The sequence below is a fragment of the Dendropsophus ebraccatus genome, chromosome 15, assembly GCF_027789765.1.
Source record: "Dendropsophus ebraccatus isolate aDenEbr1 chromosome 15, aDenEbr1.pat, whole genome shotgun sequence".
In the NCBI taxonomy this organism is placed as follows: domain Eukaryota; kingdom Metazoa; phylum Chordata; class Amphibia; order Anura; family Hylidae; genus Dendropsophus; species Dendropsophus ebraccatus.
The window spans coordinates 54523988-54549124 of record NC_091468.1 but is presented as its reverse complement, the minus strand read 5'-3'; the positions used below and the strand labels follow the sequence as shown (position 1 = coordinate 54549124).

The 25137-nt window shown below is 41.7% G+C and overlaps 1 protein-coding gene across 1 annotated transcript in view; it reads left to right on the top strand.

Annotated features, from left to right (window-relative positions):
- Window positions 1-9253: 9253 nt before the first annotated feature.
- Window positions 9254-25137, top strand: part of PLEK (pleckstrin) — a 32105-nt gene continuing 16221 nt past the window's right edge. Inside the window, exons 1-3 of the mRNA XM_069954537.1 lie at window positions 9254-9364; window positions 22983-23135; window positions 23959-24140. Coding sequence (XP_069810638.1) covers window positions 9317-9364; window positions 22983-23135; window positions 23959-24140 — 383 coding nt within the window. The 5' untranslated portion in view covers window positions 9254-9316. The remainder of the gene's footprint in view (window positions 9365-22982; window positions 23136-23958; window positions 24141-25137) is intronic.

The following is a 25137-nucleotide window of genomic DNA, read 5'->3' as shown; positions in this document are numbered from 1 at the left end:
TCTCACAACGTATGTGTTGTAGAAATCATGACCGTTGTTGCAATTTGCAACAATGGCCGTGATTAATACAGCACACACGTATATGAAAGCACAGAATCCCGGCCAGAGTGTATACATTTAGAGGGAGATTTATCAAACACGGTGTAAAGTGAAACTGGCTACCAAGCAACCAATCAGATTCCACCTTTCATTCCTCACAGACTCTTTGGAAAATGAAAGGTGGAATCTGATTGGTTGCTAGGAGCAACTGAGCCAGTTTCACTTTACACCATGTTTGATAAATCTCCCCCATAGTATACACTCCAGCCGGGATCCCTAGCGGCACCGCAAAAAACTGACATGTCCGTTCTCTGAGGCCGCTATTCATTGAAAAGCTTCCGCAGGAGACATGTCAAAGCACACAATGGATCGTGCGGCTACGGCCGCATGCTTCATGGTGTGCAGCTGGGAGTTCAGCAGCAGTGAACATCATCCTGCAGGTACTGCAATACCAGCCGAGATGATCTTCTCTGACTCCGGCTGGGTCACGGGAGAGCCGGTGTCTTACTAAGTGGGAACATGGCCTAAGGCTGCATCCAACTTCTCCAGGAGAGAATGCAGAGCATTTGGGTTTGGGCACACATGAACACGTCTATCATAAAATGAAACATGAAAAGGTCAGTCCACCCTTATGGAGAGTTACATCGGACACAACAATAGTCACAGGCCACAATACCACATCAGCTTGTGCTGTGCAAAAACAAATGTTCTATACTGTATATACAGCTGAGAGCGATAACCTAAGGCAATAGCCAGTTCTAAGATCATATATCTGTCAGTATGATTGATACTTTAGTTTTTCCCCCATCTCTATTAGGGTATGTTCACACACACTACTGTTTAAAAAAAAAAAAAAAACGGCCACTGGTTTCAATAAAACCAGCGGACGTTCATTTCAGCCTGGGCAGCATTGTATTGAAATCAGTGCAATGCCACCCGCTCTGTTCTCACGCTGTACCGAATGCCTGATGGTGTTCAGCCAGTATAACAACGCCCATTGTTAAACAGTGTGTGAACATAGCCTTAGGGTGAAATCACAGTAGGCATTTTCGTAAAAAAAAAAAAATAAAAAAGGTATAATTGGTGAATGACTTACTTTTTGGGGGCTCACTGCAGCAGCATCAATTTTTTTTATCAATACATTCACATAATGTATTGAACATTGGCCGTTGTTTGCTATGGCTGTGGTAATAATTGACGTGTCATTTATTTCCGACTGTTCTGCATTGATTTCAGTGCAATTGTCAGTACAATAAAGGCCGTTGTTTTTGAGTGCCAAACAACGGCCGTTGTTTGTGCATTGTGTGAACATGGCCGTAGAAAAACAGTACTGCTCTCTTCCAGACACAGCACCACTCTTGTCCTAGGTTTGTATATGGTATTGTAGCTCACGTCCATTCTAGTACTGGATACTGAGGTTTAATACCACCTACAACCAGAGGAAAGGTTTGGTATTGTTTTTGAAAAAAAGCAGCCATATTTTTTTAATTCTTGGGTAACCCCTTTATGTGGCTGAAGTGAGATATTTGACGCTTTTGGTTAGCATTTATGTATCCACGTTAAAAACGTTTCGGTTATGTTCACACACAGTAAAATAAAAGCAAAGTGCGGCTGTATTTTTTAGTGTAAGGCTATGTTCACACATCGTGCATAGCAAGGGACGGTGTTATACTGCCGGCTGCCAGCAGTGTTCGGCTCGTTTCTGCAGCCGATACCTCACAAACATTATTTTTTTACAATTAACTTGGGGGTACCGTCGGGTGTGCCTGCAAATCAAATAACCATTCACTACAATGTAAAGTACGGCCACAGGCCGTACTTTACATTGAGTGAACAGCTATTGTTTCTAAATAATAAATAGGCTTAATAAATAATAGGCATGTTCATTATTTTAACGCCCATTCTAAAGATAATAAAAATAACAATGGTACACAGCAGGCAGCATTGCATTGAATAAGCGTCCGTTCTTTAAAAAAAAAAAAAAGGAGTGTGCACACAGCCTAATATGCGCTTTATTAAAACCTATGGGGAATTGACCATCAGTGTCTATTATTGAGTACAGGTGTAAAAATAATTTAAAGGTAAATAATTTTGTAATATAACTATAAAAGAATGAATATATCTATATCTATATATATATATATATATATATATATAATATATATATAATTAATTTTTATATTTTGGTAATAAATTGGAACTGCAGGGCTACTCAAGCCCTGGTCCCAGCACAATTACATATACTGAGCTTCCCATGATGTCTAATGTAATTCATGTTAGAATACACATTACACTTGAGAAAGCCGTCTGTATCAGGACCGCTGCAGGTGTGGCCCCCTGTAGCAGAGCGAGCAGTGACTGACCGTTATGTCACTCTTATGTCAGTAATATCTGAATGGTGGGTGTCGCTAAAATTGGTTCCAACCACTAAGACTCAGCTGTGGACATGTCATAAATTTCTATGGTGAGAACACCCCTTCAAGTAAACTATTACAGCGCACCAAGTGTAAAAGACGTAAATCAATGAGAAATAGGAAATTAGGTCATATTGAAAATGTTACATTTTTGCTATATTTTTGTCTGTCGTAACTATTTTTAGAGTGACCTAATATTAAATATCCAGTCTATATCCGAATAGGGAAGCAGCACGACCACGTGTAATTCCATTAGGCCTCTGTTTCCTATGAGTCACACTCAATGTACACTGATAAATGTTGCATTGTCCAAGCAATACTTTACTCCTTTTATATTTAATTTTGTGGTTTCTACTAGTAATTGTATGATTGATTTCGTTCTTTTCAAATGACAGAATAGAAAGGTCTTTGTTATACAAACAGAACATTAGTTATAGTAACATACCTAAAGAAATTGCCTAATAGAAAACTGGGCACTGCGTAGGAGCTAAAACAATACAGAAGAACACAATCACCTGCTGTGTTAACACTTTACTGACTGCCTGAATTTCAACTTTCGGCATATGTTTTCTTCCTTCTCATATTTTGTGGGTCAATTTGTGCTTTTTTTTTTTTTTTTTTTTACTTTTGGCCACATATTATTTTACGAAGCCAAAAAACACTAGTCCACCGGCTGAAAGGGCAGTCCATCAGCCGGGTTGCAACGTACTAGGAGGCTGGGAGAAAATGGCATCCAGCGGCTGTCAGAGAACGGTGAGAGCGGCACTGCAGGGCATTCTGACAGGTAAGTATACATTCTTTATTATGATTTTATTTTCATGGGATTTTTCCTTAAGGCTATGTTTCCATGCTGTATAACCACGTGAACGGCCATTGTTTAATACTATCTACGGCCAGAATCAATGATCATGTTCATTAATTCCGCCCATAAAAAATGTTAAACAACAGCCGTTCACTGTGTTTTTGCAGTTAATACTAATCTGTATTATGAAATATAATGGATGCAAAAATTCTGTGCATCCATTTGGATCTGTTTTCTTATTGACTTCCATTATAAAAAAAAAAAAACGGATTGAATGTATATATTTTTTTTTAGCATACACAAAAACCACATTGGCCACATTTTTCCTTGTGTTAAAAATAACCATTTAAAACTAATCCGTTAAATGGAATGCAAAACTTGCAGTGTGAACCCAGCCCTAGTGATCTAGTAGGCAGCCATGACAGGTACCTGTGCCAAGAAGCAGTTACTGTTGCAAATTACGCACAATTTTATTAATAATAATGGGGGAAATTTATGAATCATGGTGTAAAGTGAAACTGGCTCAGTTGTCCCTAGCAACCAATCAGATTCCACCTTTCATTTTCCAAAGAGTCTGTGAGGAATGAAAGGTGGAATCTGATTGGTTGCTAGGGGCGACTGAGCCAGCTTCACTTTACACCATGTTTGATAAATCTCCCCCAATATTTATAATGATGCAAACAACCTCCAACTCCAGACTACACGGATTATGGGGCGCAGGTCCAACTTGAGATCGAGGCACAGTGAGTAATAAAAATATATTTTATTGTGGAGACTCAACGCGTTTCGGAACCGCACCGGTTCCTTTCTCAAGAGTCATGATACTGATAAAACAGAACAGCACTATATATCACAAACCAAGATGACATCAAAAGGGGAGGAGGACTCAGAACCTCCCACTTCAATCAACACAGACACCTGTAACACCAATAAAGAAAGGCATATAGCTATATACTACATTGCATTGAAATACAATAATATATAAAAAGAGTATATAAAACGAATATGTATATAAATAAAAATAATATGTGTAGAAAATGTATAAAAAAAATGTATTAAAAAAAAAAAAAAAAAAACTTTAAAAAAAAAAAAAAAAAAAAAATCGCTGTGCGATGGGCTCTCGTTTCTCCCCAAGTTTTGCCAACCTTTTCATGGGTCGTTTTGAGGCAGAGCATATCGCACAGTCCCAAGTCTCTGAATTGTACAGTAAATTTGTGTTTTTTTACCGTCGTTATATCGACGATTTATTCATGGTGTGGACGGAGACTAATGATGATGCGCTTCTGTTTGTGCATCTTCTAAACCAGAATGAATGGGGCATTAAATTTACCCTTAACTATAGTGACACTAGTATAGAGTTTTTGGATCTTTTAATTAAAGGAGAAGTCCGGCCAAAATTAATTTTTGATATGTTGTTACTTATGAAAAGTTATACAAATTTCTAATGTACATTAATTATGGGAAATGCACATATAGAGCTATTTCCCTTAATTTAGTAGATCAGGAAGTGTTAGAAATATCTCTGAAGAAGTGACGTCACGTCCCAGGGTGTAATTCCTATGGAGTGTCCAGCAGGGGGCGCTCTCTATATAGAAGTCTATGGGACTTTATTGTTTCTATGGGTTTCTATGTAATGTAATGTAATGTAGTGTACAGTGCTTTATTGAATGAATACATCTATGGAATACTTTGGGGAGCAAGTGTCCTTGCTCCCCAAAGTATTGCATAAATGTATTCATTCAATACATTCAATACACAGTAAGCCCGCCGATCCGCCGCATTCCCGCCGATCCGCCACACGCTGATCCGCCGCATTCCCGCCGATCCGGACCATATACATTGAACTACAGCTCCCATCATCTGCTTCTAGTATGAACAGGTGATGGGAGCTGTAGTTGGGTAATGGATATGACATGCCGCCGGGCGCAGGGGGGAGCCGCTCAGTACACAGGAGCTCTCCCCCCTCCTCCTCCTCCTCCTTCCGGGATAACTTCCGCCTATACCAATGCTGACTCCCTGCCTGGCCGCCGCTCTCCGCTCTCCCCCCCATACATACCGGCTCCCGATGCATCCTGGTGTCCGCGCTGATGCCGGGAGCCGGTATATGTGAGCGGAGAGCAGCGGCCAGGCAGGGAGTCAGCATTGGTATAGGCGGAAGTTATCACGGAAGGAGGAGGAGGGGGGGGGAGCGCTCCTGTGTACTGAGCGGCTCCCCCCAGCGCCCGGCGGCATGTCATATCCCTTACCCAGCTACAGCTCCCATCACCTGTTCATACTAGAAGCAGATGATGGGAGCTGTAGTTCAATGTATATGGTCCGGATCGGCGGGAATGCGGCGGATCAGCGTGTGGCGGATCGGCGGAAATGCGGCGGATCGGCGGGCTTACTGTGTATTGAATGTATTGAATGAATACATTTATGCAATACTTTGGGGAGCAAGGACACTTGCTCCCCAAAGTATTCCATAGATGTATTCATTCAATAAAGCACTGTACACTACATTACATTACATTACATTACATAGAAACCCATAGAAACAATAAAGTCCCATAGACTTCTATATAGAGAGCGCCCCCTGCTGGACACTCCATAGGAATTACACCCTGGGTCGTGACGTCACTTCTTCAGAGATATTTCTAACACTTCCTGATCTACTAAATTAAGGGAAATAGCAGTATATGTGCATTTCCCATAATTAATGTACATTAGAAATTTGTATAACTTTTCATAAGTAACAACATATCAAAAATTTATTTTGGCCGGACTTCTCCTTTAAGAAAGATATTCCATCTAACAGTATCATCACCTCTAATTTTTTTTAAAAAGTGGACGTTAACAGCTTCCTAGATTATAAGAGTTGCCATCTTCCGAATTGGCTAAAAAATATACCATACGGGCAATACCAACGTATAAGAAAAAATTGTACTTTGGATACTGATTACCAGGAACAATCAAAAATTTTATATGATCGTTTCACCAACAAAGGCTATCCCAAACGATTACTATCCAATGCTTACAGTAAAAATAAATGTACCACACAAAAAAAGATTTTAGATAAGATGACTAATAACCACAAACATGAAACTACTTCTGAAGATCTCAATAAATATGGCATTTCTATGGTTACAGAATATAATTGTTGTACACAGGAAATTAAAAGGGTCTTAACGAAACATTGGGGTATTATTCTCAGTGATCCTATTCTAAAATCAATTCTTCCCAAACAACCTAATGTTATTTTCCGTAGAACTAAAACATTACGTAGCCATCTAGCACCTAGCAAACTCCGTAAAATTACTTCAGATATGGAAAATAGTAATAATACAAACAAAAATAATAATACAAAAACTAGATCTGTGGGCACCGTACGCTGCAATGTAGCGAGGTGCTTATGCTGCAATTGGATAACAGATACCCCAGCATCAACATTTACCTCTATAGTCACCAATGAGATATTTTTTGTCCGTGAAATGTATTCTTGTTCATCACAGTATGTTATTTATCTCCTAGAATGCCCATGTCACCTGCAGTATGTGGGACGCACCATTCAGACGGTGCGGTGCCGCATGAACAAGCATCGAGCTAATATTAAAAATTCATTTTTATTGCATAGTGTCTCTCGACACTTTTTTCTTAAGCATAATTCTGACCCTAGTAGTTTGAGACTCACTATTTTGGAACGTATAGGAGAGAATGTTCCCAATAGATACAAGCAGCTCATTAATAGGGAATCGTACTGGATTTTTAATTTTTTTTTTTTTTTATACATTTTTTTTATACATTTTCTACACATATTATTTTTATTTATATACATATTCGTTTTATATACTCTTTTTATATATTATTGTATTTCAATGCAATGTAGTATATAGCTATATGCCTTTCTTTATTGGTGTTACAGGTGTCTGTGTTGATTGAAGTGGGAGGTTCTGAGTCCTCCTCCCCTTTTGATGTCATCTTGGTTTGTGATATATAGTGCTGTTCTGTTTTATCAGTATCATGACTCTTGAGAAAGGAACCGATGCGGTTCCGAAACGCGTTGAGTCTCCACAATAAAATATATTTTTATTACTCACTGTGCCTCGATCTCAAGTTGGACCTGCGCCCCATAATCCGTGTAGTCTGGAGTTGGAGGTTGTTTGCATCATTGTTTCCTGTTGGATATCGGGAGTGGCTGCGGTCCTTGATATATACGCTGCAGAGTGTTGTGCCTCCCTTTGCACAACCACATCAGGTGAGGGTTGCCGTGCACCCCTATCCCTTTTTCACCCTGCCCTTCTGATCCTCGCCATGGAGCGCTGTCGCCCTTTGTTTTTTCCAATATTTATAATAGCACGCACATATATATGCAAAAGAAGAGCCCGTGGAGCCTCATTAAAGAGTCTCGAAAAACAGGACTAGCCAGATATCCCTCCGGGAAGGGCCCAGCCAAGGGGCAGCTCCTGTACAGAAACCACCAAAACCACCATATTAAGTGGCCCTATAAGTCAATGTAATGACAAGGGAAAAACCAAGGCCAGGTATCCATCCACATACAGCTGTTTCGGAGTGTTGCCCCTCATCAGTGTGGAGCAGGATTCTGGCTAGGTGGGAGCAATGCCTAGTAGAACCATAAGAGAAACAGATCTGTTTCCCTTATAGAATGCACATATAGTTATTGCACTATAGCCTGACTTACATAACCATGCCATACCTCCCATTGTTCTATTCCAGCTACAGCATATTGTAGTTATCAGGGAGTCTTTTGTAGCTATAGAGTCCATAGTGTATTATTCTCAGTTCTTTTTGTTAATAAGGATGAGAATGGATAGATAAATACAATAAGATGGCATTGGGGACCACTGCCCTAAATCCTTAAAAATCTTTTAATAATTGTCATTATTTCTATTACCCTTATTTATATTGTTTGTATTTATAGAGCTACAAAACAGCAATTTCCACTATGGTAGCGGAGTTGCACCTAGCAGATGGTGTTATGGTAGGTTTTATACAGTACAGGATGGGAAATGGTGGTGCACTGACTGTACTACTACTGTACTGTATATGCACTCCAGCAGTGTTATACAGTACAGGATGGGAGATGGTGGTGCACTGACTGTACTACTACTGTACTGTATATGCACTCCAGCAATCTTATACAGTACAGGATGGGAGATGGTGGTGCACTGACTGTACTACTACTGTACTGTATATGCCCTCCAGCAGTCTTATACAGTACAGGATGGGAGATGGTGGTGCACTGACTGTACTACTACTGTACTGTATATGCACTCCAGCAATCTTATACAGTACTGTACTGTAAGTGAAGCCTCACCAGTGATAAACTCACCAGGTACAACCCACCATCCACACCCGCAAAAACGTTCAGATACCGAGCAAAGTTTAAATTCTGAACGTTACTTCTAGGTTAATTTTTATTCGAATGCTGCGGTATTACTGTACTTCAAGACTGGGGGCCTGAAAAGTGTTTGAGAACCAAAGCAAACTTTCCTTGAAATTACTGTTTGAGTTCCGAGCAGTTTCAGAACCGAGATACCACTGTACTTGGAGATAGCTTATGTGTGGTAACGTGCACCTGGAAAAACTGCTCTATGTGACCCTGATGCCATATTAGCATCTCTTTATACTCACTTCTGTCATTGTAAAGTATACATGGCCTGATAAAGAATTATATTCAGGTCTGAAACATGTCGGTTTCTTATTAAACGGTTGACTCTCTTCAGTATCCAGCATCAGTTTATACATAAAGGGAAAGCACCGTCCAGGAAAAGTCCAGGTTTCCCAGACGCAGATGTTTCTGGACATAACCAGCCTCTATCATATAGCGCACAGGACAAACAGCGTCATTCATCACTGGTTATTAAACATCTTGGTTACAGGAAAAACGGCCGTGCTTCCCCTATGTGACTGCTAAATGAGGAAACCATCAGCACACAGTGTGATTGGTCTCTAGTGTTGTGAAAGCTGCACGGAAGCAGATAGTGACCAACATTAATTCTGTCACAACCTCTGAAACAGTCATTTCACATCATCCTCCTCATCATCGCAGGACGACGAAAAGATGGAGAGAGAGCCACAGAAGATTCGAGAGGGTTATCTGGTGAAGAAGGTACGTTACTATGTAGAAAGGAACCTATTACTGACAATGTGAATTCTGGCTTTATAACAGAAATGTTTCGGACCATATTATCCTATTCTACCTTATAAAGAGACTAGAATAGAACTATTTAAAGGGATTCTCCAAACTTTTTCTATTAGTGTCTTATCCTTGGGGTTCTTTTACATGGGCACAATTGGCTTCACCCAGTGTAGGTGCTGCCGACTATGATGAAGTTACAGCGATCCTTCTTGCGACATGGTTGGACGATTGATTGAGCCTTTGGGCCCTATCACCCTATTATCGTGTGGAGAATCATTATACTGTTTTCGATCGAAAAATCATTTGTGTGTCTTTGATCGTTGATTTAGATCTAACCCTAAAATCATCGTTAATCGTTCGCTCTAATCCCGCATTTGTTCACTTATCGTTTAGTGTTATGGTCCGTTTGCACGGAACGATTATCGTTTGAATTTTCAGGATAACGATCGCATTTGAGCGATAATAGGCTCATGTAAACACAGAGAACGATCAAGCAACAAGCGAGAAATCGTTTATTGTAATATTTCAACATGTTCTCAAATCGTTGTTGGTCGTTGGCTAAAAATTCGCAGATCGCTTTGTGTAAACAGTCTTTCACCGATTCACCCTATGTGTGAGATGGGCAAAAACATTTGCATTGACAATTTTTCTGATCGTTATAAAAACCAAATTGTTGCTTCAAAATCGTTAAACGATTGATTGGGCGAATTATCGCTCCGTGTAAACGCAGCATAATTTCAAATCGTTCCTTCTTTTGCAGGGATCAGATGGAGTAAACGATCGTAGTAATGATTGTAACTAACAACTATCGTTCTGTGTAATGTGGTGAATGATTTCAGGTTATTTGATCTCGTTTGCGATCACTTATGCTGCGTTTACACGGAACGATTATCGCGTGAATCCGCACGATAACGATCGAATTTGAACGATAATCGTACGTGTAAACGCTGCGAACGATCAAACGACGAGCGAGAAATCGTTCATTTTGATCTTTCAACAACTTCTCAAATGGTCGTCGATTGTTTGCAAAAAATTCGCAGATCGTTCTGTGTGAACAGTCGTTTGCCGATTTAACCAATGTGTGAGATAGGCTTAAGTGATCGCAAAACGATCACTAAACGATCGCAAAACGAATTTTCCGTACAATATAGCATACCGTCTAAACGCTGATCGTTATGAGAAAAAAATCGTTACTCCGACATTGTTAATCGTACGATCGGGCGAATTATCGTTTTGTGTAAACGTAGCATTATCGCTGATAGTTAAAAATCACTTTGTCTAATAGGACCCTTAGCATAGACAATCAATATCTAATTATTGGGGGTCTAATTCTCGACACCCCTATGAATCAGTTTATTAGAAGCGCCTCGAAACTCATCTGAGCTCTGTTCAGTTCCTACATATTAGTACACTCAGTAGCATCTATACCTGGTACTATACGCATCCCATTCACTTCAATGGCAAGCGGTATAGTTGTCTAATGTACAGAACTGTGGTAAGAAGTGAAAGGTCACAAGTGTACCTGGATCCCCACCAATTGGATACCAATGGCCAAATACTGTAGATGTCCATAGGAATCATAGGTTCCATTTTTAAGAATAATTATCTAATATCCTAATTTACCTGCTGCAGATGTAGTTATGGACTCTCATAGTCACTACAATCAGAACAATAATCAGGGTGTAAAAAACATTGGAAAAACATTCACAATTATTATTTAGACTATGTTCATATACTGTTAAATCATACCAAAATACAGCCATAATTTTGAGTGGGGAAAAAAAAAAAAAGTGAACGTGTATTTTGCAAAAGCAGGCGGTAAATATTGAGCAAGTTCATTATTCCGTAATTTTTATTACAGCCATTATCATATACTGTGCATGCACCTCCAGGCGATTACTGATTGACTTTGGAGGGGTTGTCCAGCGCTACAAAAACATGGCCACTTTTTTTCCAGAGACAGCCCCGCTCTTGTCCCCAGTTTGGGTGCAGGTTTTGCAACTTAGTTCCTTTGCAGTGAATGGAGCTTAAAGGGAACCAATCAGCCCAATCCGGCTGATATGGAACCCCTGAACCGCTGTATACAGATCCAGCAGCAGCTGCAGCACCTACTATCCGCGGCTGCAGCAGGAGCTGTACACATGAAAAAAGCACTTTAATCACCTGGGCGTGTGACAGGCACAGGCGGTAGGTAGTCATCTGGGCGGCTCCCCACCCTCGTCTAGTCACCACTCTCTGCCTGTCAGCGCACTCCGAGGGAAATGAGTGACAGACGCCTGGAACGCCTGGAACAGTGGATCCACTGGACCGTCACCAGCGATGGCACTAACCTCACCAGGGAGCGGAGTCTAAGGGGCCGCTGGTTTTCACCAGAGCCCGCCGCAAGGAGGGATGGACTTGCTGCGGCAGGCGACCCCCAGGTTGCTACCCCTGGATTGGTTTCTAGTGACGGCAGGCGAGGCGTGGCAGGAGCAGTAGGCAGGAGATGGTGCTGGCAGAGGTCTGTAGACGGAACCGCAGGTGACAGGCTGAACACAGGAGCAATGAAGTGACAGGGGAGCAGGAACCAGGAACAAGGACTAGGGACCAGGTAGCGGACAGGAATCAGCAACAGGGACTAGGGACCAGGTAGCGGATAGGAAACAGGAACAACAGGGAGCTGGGCCAAACGCTATGGGAAGCATGTAGAGGCTCCAACACAAGGCACAGGGCATGCTGGGATTTATAGGGAGTGATTGGTGCAATTAACCAATTAAGGGCGGACTGGCCCTTTAAATCTGAGACAGCCGGCGCGCGCGCGCCCTAGGAGGCGGGGAAACGCGCGCCGGCCGGCACAGACGGAGACAGGAGCGGAGGAGAGGTGAGGCGCCCCCAGGGGCCGAACTAGCAGCAGCGCCGGGTCCCTGCACAAGGACCCCGGCGGCTGCATGGGGCAGGAGGAGGTCGCGGCGGCGGCCCGGAACACGGGACGCCGCCGCGGCCGTGACACAGACAGAGAGGTCCGTTATTGGCCTCTTTGCTGTTAATCATCCCTTGGAGTGCTGACACAGCCAATTTTTGTTTTTTCCTCCTTGTTTTTTAACCCCTTAGCGACCCATGACGTATCTGATACGTCATGGTGCCGCGGGACCCCGCTCTGAACGGCGCTGATCCCGGCTGACACGTGCAGCCGGGCAGTGCCTCTGTTAGCCGGCGCGGGTCCCGTTGCCGCGCCGGCTAATTAAGCACTTCAATGCAGCTGTCAAACCTGACAGCTGCATTGAAGTGCTTTATGCACACTATCCCTGGTGTCTATTGGGACGGATCTCATCGCATCGCGGGGGGGAGATCCGTTCTGCCCGTGCCGGGCCTCAGCGTCGGAATGACGCTGATCCCGGCTCGGCAATAGATTGCTATGGCCTGCAGCAGGCCATAGCAATCTATGACCGATCTGATGGATCTTTGCTGTGTATATACACAGCATTGATCTCTATGAGAGATCAGTGCTATGTATATACAAGCCCCCCAGGGGGCTTCTAGTCCATGTAAAAAAAAAAGTAAAAAAGTGTTTTTATTAATAAAAAATCCCCTCCCCTAATAAAAGTCCAAATCACCCCCCTTTTCCCATTTTATAAATATAAATTAATAAATAAACAAATAAATAAACTTATTTAGTATCGCCGCACAAGTAATCGCCCGAACTATTAATTAATCACATTCCTGATCTCGCACGGTAAACGGCGTCAGCGCAAAAAAAATCCAAAGTGCAAAATTGCGCCTTTTTGGTCGCATCAAATCCAGAAAAAATGTAATAAAAAGTGATCAAAAAGTCGTATATGCGCAATCAAGGTACCGATAGAAAGAACGCATCATGGCGCAAAAAATGACACCTGACACAGCCCCATAGACCAAAGGATAAAAGCGCTATAAGCCTGGGAATGGAGCGATTTTAAGGAACGTATATTTGTTAACAACGGTTTGAATTTTTTACAGGCCATCAGATAACGACTTGAGGAACATGCATAACAAGTCAGTTTTACCATGGGACGAACGGCGTAAATGCAAAACTCCCCGAAATCAAAACAAATTAGTTTTTTTTTTCAATTTGACAGCGCAAATGATTTTTTTCCGGTTTCGCAGCATATGTTATGGAAAAATAATGCCTGTCATTACAAAGTACAATTGGTTTCGCAAAAAATAAGCGCTCATATACGTCTCTAGGTGAAAAAATGCAAGCGCTGTTGACTTTTAAACTTAAAATGGAATAAGCAAAAGCGCAAAAACGAAAATTGGCTTTGACCTTAAGGGGTTAAAGGCCATAGCACTTGCATTTTTTTCACCTGAAGGCCCACATGTGCCCTTATCTTTTGCTACGACAATTGTATTTTGCAATAATAGACTTAATTTTCCAATAATTTTTCATCTGACTGCCTTTAACCCCTTAAGGTCAAAGCCAATTTTCGTTTTTGCGCTTTTGCTTTTTCCACTTTATGTGTAAAAGTCCATAGCGCTTGCATTTTTTCACCTAGAGACTTATATGAGCGCTTATTTTTTGTGAAACCAATTGTACTTTGCAATGACAGGCATTATTTTTCTATAAAATATGCTGCGAAACCGGAAAAAAAATCATTTGCGCTGTCAAATTGAAAAACAAAAGGAATTTGTTTTGATTTCGGGAAGTTTTGCATTTACACCGTTCGTTCTATGGTAAAACTGACTGGTTATGCATGTTCCTCAATTCGCTACGATTACAATGATATGTAACATGTATAACTTTTATATTATCTGATGGCTTTTAAAAAATTCGAACCATTGTTAACAAATATATGTTCCTTAAAATCGCTCCCTTCCCAGGCTTATAGCGCTTTTATCCTCGGGTCTATGGGGCTGTGTCAGGTGTCATTTTTTGCGCCATGATGTTTACTTTCTATCGGTACCTTGACTGCGCATATACGACTTTTTGATCACTTTTTATTAAATTTTTTCTGGATTTTATGCGACCAAAAATGCACAATTTTGCACTTTAGATTTTTTTGGGCGCTGACGCTGTTTACCGTACGAGATCAGGAATGTGATGATTGAATATTTCGGGCGATTACGCACGCGGCGATACCAAACATATTTATTTATTTGTTTATTTATTAATTTATATTTATAAAATGGGAAAAGGGGGGTGATTTGGACTTTTATTAGGGGAGGGGATTTTTTTTATTAATAAAAACACTTTTTCACTTTTTTTTTTTTATATGAACTAGAAGTCCCCCTGGGGGACTTGTATATGCACAGCACTGATCTCTCATAGAGATCAATGCTGTGTATATACACAGCAAAGATCCATTTGATCGGTGATAGGCCACAGCAATCATTGCGACGCTGAGGACCGGCACGGGCAGAAGAACGGATCTCCCCCCCCCCCCCCCCCCCCCACGATCGCATCGCTGGGGGGAGATCCGTCCCACTAGACACCAGGGATATGAAGTGTAATGCACTTTAGTGCAGCTGTCAGGTTTGACAGCTGCATTGGAGTGCTTAATTAGCCGGTGCGGCAATGGGACCCGTGTCGGCTAGTAGAGGCACTGCCCGGCTGCAATCTGCAGCCGGGAGCGGTGCCGTTCAGACCGGGGCCCCTCTCTGAACTCCCCCCGCGGCACCATGACGTACCAGGTACGTCATGGGTCGCTAAGGGGTTAAAAAATTAAAACCTTAAAAAAAAAAGTGTTTACAATTGCTCTATTGCCTACTTTATAATACTTTTATTTTTTGGTCTATGGAGCTATATGAGGTGTCAATTTTTGCACCATGATCTGTTCTTTCTATCGGTACCTTACTTGCGTAAATGTGACTTTTTGATAACTTTTAATTCAACGTTTTGTGGATGTGATGGGACCAAAAATCTGCAATTTTGCACTTTGGATTTTTTTGGCGCTTACACTGTTTACTGTGTAAGATCAGGAAGGTGATAAATTAATAGTTCTGGCGATTTCGCATGCGTTGATATCACACATATTTTTTTAAATTTTTTTATAAAATGGAAAAAGGGGGGTGATTTAAACTTTTAATATGGGAAGGGTTTTTATATATGATTTATTTATTTTACTGTAAATTGTAGTCCCCGTAGAGGACTTTTATTTGCAATGCACTGCATATGTACTGCATTGATCTAGGAGATGTGCTTGAGCCCATAGTAATCGAGTGCCAAGCTGAGATTAGCAACATTGCGGCAATGAGCCACTGCCAGATCGCCCATTCGTAATCACATCACGGGAGGGAGCGATCCCACTACTTGACCCTAGTTGATGGCTTTTTCAAGCCATTTAAATGCAGCTCTCAGTTTTGACAGTTTTAAATGGTTAATTAGGTGTTGCAGCGATCTCCAGCACCAGCTAATAGCCGCATTCCCTGACTGCTGATAGCTGCCGGGAGCCACATGGTATTAAGAGGTTAAAAGTTGTTCTCTATCCACAAGACAGGTAATAACCAGCTGAGCGGTGTGGGTCTGACCATATAGACCACAACTGATTATGTCCACAATAGTCCCTTAAGAAGATGGAGCAGCACTTTGCACACTGGGCTACTGCTACATGCACTTGGCAATCAGAAGTCCCATGGACAATGCACAGAGAGGAGGATAAGCATGCGCACTGCAGCCCCATTCACTTAGGGGACTATGGGGGACATTTATCAAACTAATTGCGCCTGTTTTTAGTCTAATATATCTAGTTTGCGCTCAAAATAAATCTAATATGAATTTATGAAGCTTTTTTAGACAAGACTATCCAAATTAGATGCGACTTTTTGAATTAGATTTTTTGTTGTTAATTAGATCGAAAGTGCGGCAGAATTCTTTTTTAGCTAAATTTATTAACTGCGCAATTTTTTAAAAAGTCGCATATATTATATATTGGCGCATCGTTAGGTCTGCTCCGAACCAGGTAAATTTATTAGACTAATTAAAAGACCATTATTTTTAAGACACATTTACTATGCTATTAGACAATTTACATAAATTTGACTAAACACATTAGATTGGAAATTAGGCCAAAACATCTTTGACAAAAACGTGTTTTTAGATTTGTTAGTCAATATCCCCCTATGTGTCTATGTAAAAGGCTGAAAGTGAAATTGTGTGGGTGTCAATTCTTCATTGTTCTGCACTGACAGCTTCAGTATCACTTCTTCCTTGTTACTGTCAGACATTCCCTGGCGTTGTAGAACCCATCTAAAGCCAGTCCAATATAAGGAACTTTGTATAAGGAAGTTTATATAATTGCTATTATGGTGTTAGCACATCTTAGAACTTTCCCCAATTCACTGAATTATTTTACAAGTTTATTCTTAGAGCTGCATTTTGGGAAATGCTATTTTTTGTGATAAGACATTCCAAAGTTTACTTTTATTGGGAGAGATCACCAATCTATTTTTTTTCTCTCGTTTCCTACCCTTGAGACCTATCATGTGACGAATATAACCAGACTTTCCTTAGTAAAGAGAAAATATTATACAGTTGTACCTTGGTTTAAGAGTAACTTGGTTTAAGAGCGTTTTGGTTTAAGAGCTCAGTTTTTTAACATTGTGACTTGGTTTAAGAGCATTGCTTTGGTTTAAGAGCGCCCTGTACTGGGTGGGAGCGCGAGTTGGGGAGCAGCATAGTCTGCGTAGCGGGGTCTACAGCACTGTACTCTGACCCAGGAAGTCTCCCTCACCTTCCAACTCATAGCAGATCCACTTCAGGCTGGGGCTTACATCAGAGGACAGGACTGTGGAGGTAATCTCTCCATAGCTGTATCTCTCCCCGGACAGAGAGCGCTGCATGTATGTGCCCACATCTGCCCTGCTCATTCCTTCCTGCTCCCTGCAGTCTCTGTCAGCCATTATGTTTCCCATCCTCTCTGTTACTGTACAGTAACTTATAATATCACATATTCTGTTGTTTCTGAATGTTTGTTTCATCTGTTTTACATGTTATTCAGAATAATAAATCATTATTTTTGGGGCATGGAATCAATTGCCTGCATTTCTATTCTTATGGAAAAATTAGCTTTGGTTTAAGAGTGGATTTGGATTACAAGCGCGATCCCGGAAAGAAATATGCTCATAATCCAAGGCACCACTGTGTATGGTTAAAAAGTCTTTATCTTTATTTTTATGCACCATAACAACTTATTATGTAGCTTCAGCTTGCTTATTATGTAGCTTCAGCTTGCTTATTATGTAGCTTCAGCTTGTAAAAAAGAAAAAAAATGCATCCCTTTTGATCTTTTTTTTTCAGTGTAAAAACTGATCCAAACATATTTCACACAATTTTATCAATTTTAAAAAAAAATAAATTGTATACGTTAAACAGACTGCAAAAACACAGTGTGAACTCCTTACAAGATTTTCACAGCAATTATAACAAGTTTTAAATATTTTTAGATACTTATATGTGGAGCCAGACAAGGGGGTGTGCCTTCATGGGGGCAGCTTCCTGGGGTTTTAGGAAACAATATGCCTTTGGCCAATAGTCAGTTTCCCTGTCATTTTAAAATAACTATCGGTCATTTCAATTTTTTTGACACAGGAAAAAATAAGGAGTTTTGAAAGCACCAAAAGATCTTTACATTGCGTACATTGATCTGCTACATTGTAGCAGAAGCTGACAAATGGGCGGGGTTGTTTCTAAAGAATTAAGTTAACAAGATGAACCTCCAAAAAGCCTACAAACCACAACATCCTCTTTCTCCATACACATTAAAGGGGTTATCTGGGTAACAAAAATAATATTCTAAATGATCCCCCTTTCCAGTACCACCTTATGTCTAATATATATGTATAACCTATCATACACCCTTTCCCTACTTTTTCTCATATTTACCCATTCTGGATATCTAAAATCATCTTCTCTGGGTCCACTCTGACCACGCTCAGCGCCCTCTTCCCCCCTCCCTTTGTAGACACCTCTCTGCGGGCCGGGTTTGCTGTGTATTGACTTGGTAACCCAGGAGATATCTGCACCTGTTCACTAGTGAAAGTTCCATAGACCTTACATATGTCCTAGATTTCTGTAATAAAAAACACTATAGTTCTGTCTCTGCTATCTGTCAGTGAATGCAGGCATATGTAACTGTCTTTGTGTCACAGCTCTGTTTATTGTAAGTGTTATGGATGTACTTATGCCAGTTATGCAGCACATAGCTACATCATGCGTGCCTCAGCTCTGCTACACCATGCACATGTCAGCTCTGCTACATCATCAGCTAGTATGGAATACATACTGGGGTCATTTCACACTCTTTTTCGGCCCTTACCAAAGGCCCTGTAAAAGGTTTTTTATATTTTTATTAAGGAATTAAGAAAACATTTAGAGTAAAAATTATCTATATCATTGCAAGTGCATCCTCTTATGGGTACCCCAAATCGATCCCAGTCTCCACTTCCAAGATGGACCTATGTCAGGACAGACAGGCCGCTCAGCCAATCACTTGCTGCGGTGCTGTCTGTCCCAGAGGCTGTCAGGGATACATGGGCATGGGGCAGGTACATGGAGGTCAAACTATAATTTAAGGTCACAGAAATACGATATTATTCTGTAAGGGCCGAATTACATGGCCCAATGCGCCAGAGAAGTGAGTGCAGACCTATCAGCTCAGCACTTGCTTCCCCATCGTACCCTGCTAGCTGCACTCTGCTATTACATGCACAGACAGTGAGTGGGGAGCAGCGGGAAGGGCAGCCCAAATGACCCTTTAATCATTTGGGTGGCCCATTGAAGTCCTATCACATGGAGCAACACATTGCCTTTCAACCGGGTCCTATTATACAGAAGGATTATCAGTCTGAATGGTCGGTAATAGGCTAATATTCGTTCAGAGTAATAGAGCCCTAAGCCATTGCTTCCAGTCTTATCAGTGTAAAGAGCAAAAACTGTTGTTCTACATTCACAGGGAAAATGTGAAAGAAACACTATCGGATGAGTTTCCTCTTTTAACTTCCTTTTTGTTGTTCTCTAATTTATTTTGGGAAAAAGAACTGCACCCACTCGGGTTCATTTTACATGATAACCCTAAATGATCAGAACTGGGTGAGCTGTATACATATGAGTAACCTCGAGTTCGTGTATATCATAATGAAAAGGGCTACCGGGAATTAAGTAGAATTTGTTAGCAAGCAATACCATAAAACAGAATTCTGCATATATTTGTTACACCCCTGGCTATCCCATGGGATTATCCCATTAGAAAATCTCAACTTCTTAGAAGGATCCTTTTAACATAATCATCACAGTGTTCCTCTGCTGAGACCCCTGATGATCTGCTGTACTATGTGGGGAAATACGTTGGGAAATCTAGCAACAAGTGTTATCCAAATTAATAGCCAGTCTGTATAATGCAGGACAGGGTGGGTCCTCCAAAGTAAGAGACACTCTTTAGAAGCACTCTCAACAGGTTATAAGGGTCCTGAACAGATGAGCCCCTCTAGAAAACGTAGAATTACTTTATTGGGTAAATAAAAGCAGGTTTTTCTAAATGGGACAACCCCTTTAACAACTGTGGTAATAAAGTAAATATGCAAATCTTGTTCCGAACTGCTGACAGCTGTTAAAGCAAGAAGACACTGGGTACCTTTCATATATCTGTCTGTGCTTCCATAAAGTAGAAAAATGCTTTTATTCTTCAGCACAAAGTGTCATTGAGGCATTCATACTGCAGTGCTAAGGACTGTAACACCTGCCGGCTACGTCTACCATCCCTATACCTGCTTGCTTGATTGACAGTCAGCTTCCAGCACCGACCCCAGCCCCCAAATATTGTTCCTGCGCTATACATACAAGTTATGTTCTGATATTTGCAAGCAGGGCTCAGCTTCCAGCTATTCCATCTATTGAAAGTTGAGGGCTAGATGAAAATTCTTACCTCCCAACAGTTAGGCTGGGTTCACACTACATTTTTGCAATCCGTTTTTTTTTCATCCATTTTTACAAGAAACAGATGAAAAAACGGATACATTTGGGTGCATCCATTTTATTCCGTTTTTCCATAGACTCCCATAAGAAAGAAAAAAACGGATCAAAGCACATCTGGTTATAAAAACACAGACTATCGAATTTTTGTGTACGTTTTGATCCTTTTCTTTTTATAATGGAAGTCAATGGAATAACGGATTAAATGTATCCGTTTTTCCATCCATTATTTGTTAAAACGGATGAAAAAAAAAACGATAGTGTGAACCTGAACCCAGCCTTACTCAGTAGACACAGTCATTGAAAAACAGTGTCATGCTTGATCATGACTGTGACATTAGGACGGCAAGAGTGACTCAGGAAGAAAGAGATTGTGCAACACGCAACCATTACATCATGTGCATCATGTAGACCGCCTCGCTTGGGGAATTCGGAAATTAAATTGTCGTTCAGCCTTAAAGAGGTTGTCCGAATTAAACTACTCCAAAGGCTAGGGGACAAGTAAGAGATTAAGGGGGCCTACAGCACTCAGCTCTTTCTGGCGGCTCAATAGGAATAAAAAGAGCGTGAGTCACGTTTCGAACCTGCGGCTGTATTCATAACAAAGAAGGCAGGGGGCCATTCTGGAGATCAGCGCCAGGTACAGAGGTCGGACCTCCCACAATCTCTTACTTGACCCCTATCCTGTGGGTAGGGGACAAGTTAGTTTAAGGTGAACAACCTCTTTAACCATAAGAGGGTCTATCTAGGCATGCCCTGTCTATATGCCCTCTGAAGTTACATAGATGTCATGGAGGATGCCACTCTCAAGCAGTCATTCCCACTATGGCAAACTTGAACAGTTCATGTATTACATGGGCGGCCATATGTATTACATTTCCCTTAGGTTTATTAAAGCCATAGGGGGACATTTATATGGCGGCCATCCACTCAATTTGTGTGAACATAGCCTTTCTGTGTCTTTAATCCACTCCTGGTTTTGGTTGCAATACTGACTGAAATATACGTAGTGTGAACGCAGCCTAATACATATAATACATGGACCATATATCTAAATGCTATTGGTACAGACAGAAATTGGAAGACAAATGAACACAATCAAAGACAAGTGAGCATATACATACGGAACTAATGCACATGGCTGCCACACCACACTATATAAACTCATGTACAATCAATCAACAGGCAAATAATTTTTTTCTGGCACATTTCTAGCCTCCTTGCTCACTTACATGGTGGTGGTACCAGAGAGGGTCTCTACCACTGCCTACTGTGTAGTGATGCTTAGCAGTGCACTCTGTATATTTTTCCATGCAATGCATATCAGGGGAAAGCTTCCCACCCCCCCTCCATGCTGGTACCCAGCATCTTCTCAGCCCAGCCCAGAACCTCATTGAACCCTATAATACCCCACAACCTGTCGCCCTACACATCTGGCCAATTTAGGGGAGCAATTGATGTCCAGTGTCAGGAATGTGCAGTAGCCTGGTGTGAACTGGGCCTGGTTTTTGCTTTTGTGTGACACACCCGATTACTTCTTAGCTACCGGCAATGCAGGAGTTACACTGAGCTCTGCTAGACTTGATTGCTGCAGCTGAGCAGTGTCTTTTTGATTTTCTTTTTCCTCTGCTTGTCTGGAACCTTGAGGATCAGAGCGTCGGTCCAATGGGGATCTGGTCCGGGCTCTTGATCCTCATAAAAGAAAGCTGAGCCAGTCTCTCAGCATTGGCTATTTAGGTTCATTTCCTGATCCCAGCTCCCCCTAACTATTCCTGCGATCCCAGTTCCTAATTCCTCTGCTTGCTCGACTTGTTACCCGACCTACCGCCTGACCTTTGACTATCCGATTGTTTACTGATTTTGTACTGCATTGCCCGTTTGGTTCTGACTTTGGCTTGTTGACTCTCCTTTTGTGTTTGTTTGTCTGTTTTGTTCTGTGTTACAATTATACCAGAGCAGGGACCGCTTCCTTCGTGGTTGTCCACGGCTACCTAGGGCCGTTTGAGGCAAGAAGGTAGGGACAGTTGGGGGGGGGGGGGGGGTTCAGCCTTAGGGCTGAGATCAAGCTTCAACATAAGAGACAGGGGGTATGTGTTAGAGGTTAACTATGCCCTACGTGTTTCCTGTATGCACATACATTTATCAGGGGCAATGTTATGGTGGTTGTTTCATTGATAGGCAGTAGCGGATTATAATAGGTCCGTTTTCAGGGGTCTATTGTTTTCTGGCATTGTTCTGCCACGATTTTCAAAAAATCGCTGCTTTTTCACTGGAATTTTGGACAAATCAGGGCATTATGACATTATCTATACTGTAGTATGAGCACCACGCTAGTGCGGCCATAGTTACAGTGGGGTGGGGGGCCTAGGCTTGGTGAGCAGCCCGGGGCCTATGGTAAAGTTAATCCGCCCCTGTTGATAGGATTCTGTATAGCAGATCACTGAGGGATACTGTTCAAATATCACTGATGTCTGCTCTCTAGCCCTGATCTTAGAAGTTAAACGCCTGACAGGGACTCCATACATATGACACAAGTTTTTGACTGAATTCTATCCATATAATGACACCAATGATGAAAACTATGATCTTGTTCAGTTATATGTACAGTAGTAGAAAACATGTAAAAAGTTGAATTCACAATGTTGGTCAATTCTTGATCTCCCATTTTAGGCCATGTTTAATAACTGGAAGCCTATGTGGGTAACACTGCTGGAGGACGGCATTGAATTCTACAAGAAGAAAAGTGACAGCAGCCCAAAGGGGATGATACCGCTAAAAGGAGCGGTTGTCACAAATCACTGTCAGGATTTTGGTAAAAGAATGGTGAGTTTCAGTGTTCATATTACATGGTGGTACTTATATCTGGGTTGGTTTAGATACTGGCTGGATGGCTGGATGTTTATTATCACTATGTATGAAACCCTAAAACAATGCAATGTTGCAGTATTTTTTTCCCCAATATTATTTTTTTTTAAATTTTTTGTAATATATGAATCAAAGTATATGAACAATGCAAAGGATTCATACATATCTGAGTATCACATAAATGATACAGAAAAATAGCAAACATAAGTATCACTATGGAAAAGGGAAACACAACATCAACAAAAATAAAATAAAATAAAGAACAGAAATTTTTGAATGTTGCAGTATTACTCTATAGAAGTCTTATGATGGACGTAGATATCCCTAAGGGTATGTTCATATCTAGTTTTTAGCCGCACGTCGGGCTACACGGCAGAAATAAGAGAAAAAAGGATGCTGCCGTGCAGCCCGACGGCCACATTGACTTTAATGAGCAGGACGGAGTCATTACGTGACTGTGTTCTGCTCATTTGCGGGACGTACGCGGCTTTTGTGCAGGACTCAAAAACGTAGTCGACCACGCTTTTGAGTCCTGCACAAAAGCCGTGTACGTCCTGCACAGTCACATAATGACTCCGTCCTGCTCATTAAAGTCAATGTGGCCGTCGGCCGCACGTCGGGCTACACGGCAGCATTCTTTTTTTCGCTGATTTCTGCCGTGTAGCCCAACGTGCGGCTAAAAACGAGACATGAACATACCCTAACACTGAAGAGACACCGATAATCACACTAAAGGCAACGTTCAGTTTTATTAACAAAGATAATTGCTTCTTCTGTGTAGTTTGTGTTTAAGCTCACCACGGCCAAAGTTCAGGATCACTATTTCCAAGCATCTCACCAAGAAGAGCGCGACGCTTGGGTTAAGGACATAAAGAGAGCAGCGAAATGCATTGCGGATGGTCAGAGGTTTGCAAGGAAATCCACCAGAAAATCAATCAGATTACCAGATACAATTAATTTAAGGTAAGGTGAAGCTATACTATGCATATACAAGGCTCTTCTACTTTACTCTATATGTTATATCCCCATAAGTTTACATTCTGTTGGCCAGAGATGACTATGGGTATGCTAGACTCAGGATCTGATGACGGCCCGATCAATGCTGTAAACAGGTGCAATCTGCTAGATCGGTGCTCGTTTATTGGGCCTTTTACACAGCCCTGATAATCGTTTAGCAAGGGCTGCACAGACATCGTTTGTGATGTCCGTGCAGCCTTTGCCCAAACAGTTTACATTACCTTATCACGTTTCCGGTCTCCTCCTGCACTCTGCACTCCTGTGCGCTGCAGCTTTAGAGCAGCCTGTCTGAGCTGACAGGCTTCTCAGTCAATCACAGATCACAGCTCAGACAGGCTGCTCTGAAGCCGCAGTGTGCGGTGCTGGGATGGATAAAGAGCGCAAGAGGCGACTGGCAGCTTGGAGAGCTGGTGTAAAATGTTTGTTGAATCATCAGCTGTCGGCCGCACATTGCTATTACATGTATGTGCAGTGTCCCAGCACAAAAGGTTTTTCTCTTTACCTATATCCTATTTAGTATGGTGCTGGAAGGGTTAGTGGCCACTGCAAAGGGCTGTGTTATGTTGCCCCCCCAATGTTCAAGTCTGGTATTACGTCTTGTATAATCCCTATTCTGCTATGTTTATTGATTTTCATATGTTGGTCACATGGTGTGGTGATGCAAACGGCCTAGTATCACGTGACTTTCCCGGCTGCCATAGCAACCCCTATAGCCGTCGAGCTTTTGGCCGGGGTCAGTTAGTCACTTCCCCCCCTCTAGTGTGTGTTCTCCCTCTACTTTCAAGAGGGAAGGACGTGTTCTCTGCTGCTTCTCAGGGAGAAGGCCGAAATTCAGTGTGATCCACCTAACTACCTCTGAGACGTATTCCGGTCCAGTCCAGACCAGTCTCATCCTCAAGACCCTTACTTCACCTCAAGATCTGGGTACAGATCTCAAGTCGCT